At 45.7% G+C, this 2,251-nt stretch overlaps 1 protein-coding gene across 1 annotated transcript; it reads left to right on the plus strand.

Annotated features, from left to right (window-relative positions):
- Positions 1 to 450: 450 nt before the first annotated feature.
- LOC119842323 (olfactory receptor 11L1-like) lies at positions 451 to 1,352 on the plus strand. Its single transcript, XM_038370287.1, is given in 2 exon segments — positions 451 to 1,267; positions 1,270 to 1,352. Coding segments are annotated over 2 exon segments (900 nt in total).
- Positions 1,353 to 2,251: the final 899 nt, after the last annotated feature.

Below are 2,251 nucleotides of genomic sequence, written 5' to 3' on the forward strand. Positions count from 1 at the left end.
CCCATTGTTCCTCTGATATTCTTGTTAACAGCTGGAATTAGCCTACCTTTCTTGTCACCATGAAAGGTTTTCCTCCTTTCCCCCCCCCTGCTGCTGGTGATGGCTTATCTTAAGTGATCACTCTCCTTACAGTGTGTATGATAAGCCCATTGTTTCATGTTCTCTGTGTGTGTGTATATAAATCTCTCCTCTGTTTTTTCCACCAAATGCATCTGATGAAGTGAGCTGTAGCTCACGAAAGCTTATGCTCTAATAAATTTGTTAGTCTCTAAGGTGCCACAAGTACTCCTTTTCTTTTTAAGGGCTTATAAGGCTCTCTTCCTCCTCCTCCTCCTCTCTCTCTCTCTCCACCCTACTTTCCTTCCAATTTAATTAATCATGTGTTTAATTCTATTAAGACATCGTGTATTTTTCTTTGTATTAACCCCACAGATCTGACACTATGTAGCTATGGAGGTTTGGAACACAACAATTGTAACCCACTTCATCATCCTGGGCTTCCCAAGGCTCCAGAAGCTGCATCTCTTGCTCTTTTTTGTGGGCTTGATCATCTACCTCATGACCTTGTCTGGACATATTGTCATCATCACGATAGTATGTCTTGACCTCCGCCTCCACACCCCCATATACTTCTTGCTCAGCAACTTCTCCTTCCTGGAAATCTGGTACACCTCGAACATTGTTCCCAAGATGCTGCAGGTCTTCCTGGCCACAGACAGGTCCATCTCATAGGCTGGTTGCATCGCCCAGCTGTACTTCTTCATCATCTTGGGTACTGCCGAATGCTTCATCCTGGCCATCATGGCCTATGATCGCTACTTAGCCATCTGCAACCCACTGCGCTACCCGATCCTCATGAACAACAAGGTTTGTTTTCGACTGGCCATACGCTCTTGGGTAGGTGCCTTTGTTGTCAATGTTCCACCTCCAATCTCCCTCTGCAAGCTGCCATTCTGTGGGCCCCACGAGATCAACCATTTCTTCTGCGATGCCCCACCCTTGCTGAAACTCTCCTGCAGGGACCCCCGCAAAGCCGAAACAGTCAATTTCATTGTGGCCACCAGTGTCATCATCAGCTCCTTCCTTCTAATCATGGTCTCGTACGTTATCATCATCGTGACGATCCTGCAGATCCCTTCGGTCCCGGGGCGCCAGAAAGCTTTCTCCACCTGCGGCTCCCACTTGGCTGTGGTGGCCATCTTCTTTGGCACCCTGATGTTCATGTATGTGCGGCCGACCTCCAGCTACTGCAAAGACTCAGTCAACTTCACAAGCTGGTGTCCATGTTCTACACGGTGGTGACGCCCATGCTCAACCCCATTATATACTGTCTGAGGAACAAGGAGGTTTAAAGAAGCTCTAGGAAAGCAGTGATGGGAAGGTGTGTGATGCTGCCCAAGGCTAGGAACATTCCTAACGGGGGCTGGTAATAGAGGGGAAGGTGAAGCTGAGTATGGCAGGGAGTACGTGTGTGTGTGTGATGTTAAATAAGTATTCCTCTAAGTCAATATGTTTCATTCCTTTTAACTTAACTAATTTTACTATAGGCTTTCTCTCTCTCTCTCTCTCTCTCTCTCTCACTTTCTCTCATATGCAGGAAGCCAGACTAGATGATCATAAATGATTATCTGGCATTAAAAATCTATCTATCTATCTGTCTATCATCACCAAGCAAACATCCCCCCCCCCACACTCTCTCTTTCTAACCTGTTTCTATAGTGTCCAAGGGACATATCTTTAAAGGTATTTAGGCAAATAGTGGGATATTCAAAAGCACTTCGGTGCCTAAAAGTCATTGATTTTAATTAGGCCTTGTCTACTGTACAGGGTAAGTTGATGTTTGTTACGTAACTTGCGTAACTTAAGTCTACATAGTTTACATCGACTCGCTGAAGTGTCTACCCCGCGCTATGTCGGTGGGAGAGGCTCTCCTATTGACATAGCTTCCACTTCTCATTGAGGTCATGTACTGAAGCTGATGGGAGAGCGCTCTCCCAGCGACTTTTTGCATCTTCACCAGACCCGCTAAATCAACACCGCTGCATCAATCAGAGCACCGCCAATTTAGCCCCATAGTGAAGATAAGTCCTTAGTGTTAGATGCCTAGGTGCATTTGGAAATCCCATGAGTTCCTAAATTTCTTTAAAAATCTGGCCTTGTATCTATTTGATTGTCTGTCAGTCCATAGTTTGCCACTATAATCTATCCACTATCCTTTCATAGACAGTGACTCTCTCTCTCTCTCTCTCTC

The sequence above is a fragment of the Dermochelys coriacea genome, chromosome 13, assembly GCF_009764565.3.
Source record: "Dermochelys coriacea isolate rDerCor1 chromosome 13, rDerCor1.pri.v4, whole genome shotgun sequence".
Classification (NCBI taxonomy): domain Eukaryota; kingdom Metazoa; phylum Chordata; order Testudines; family Dermochelyidae; genus Dermochelys; species Dermochelys coriacea.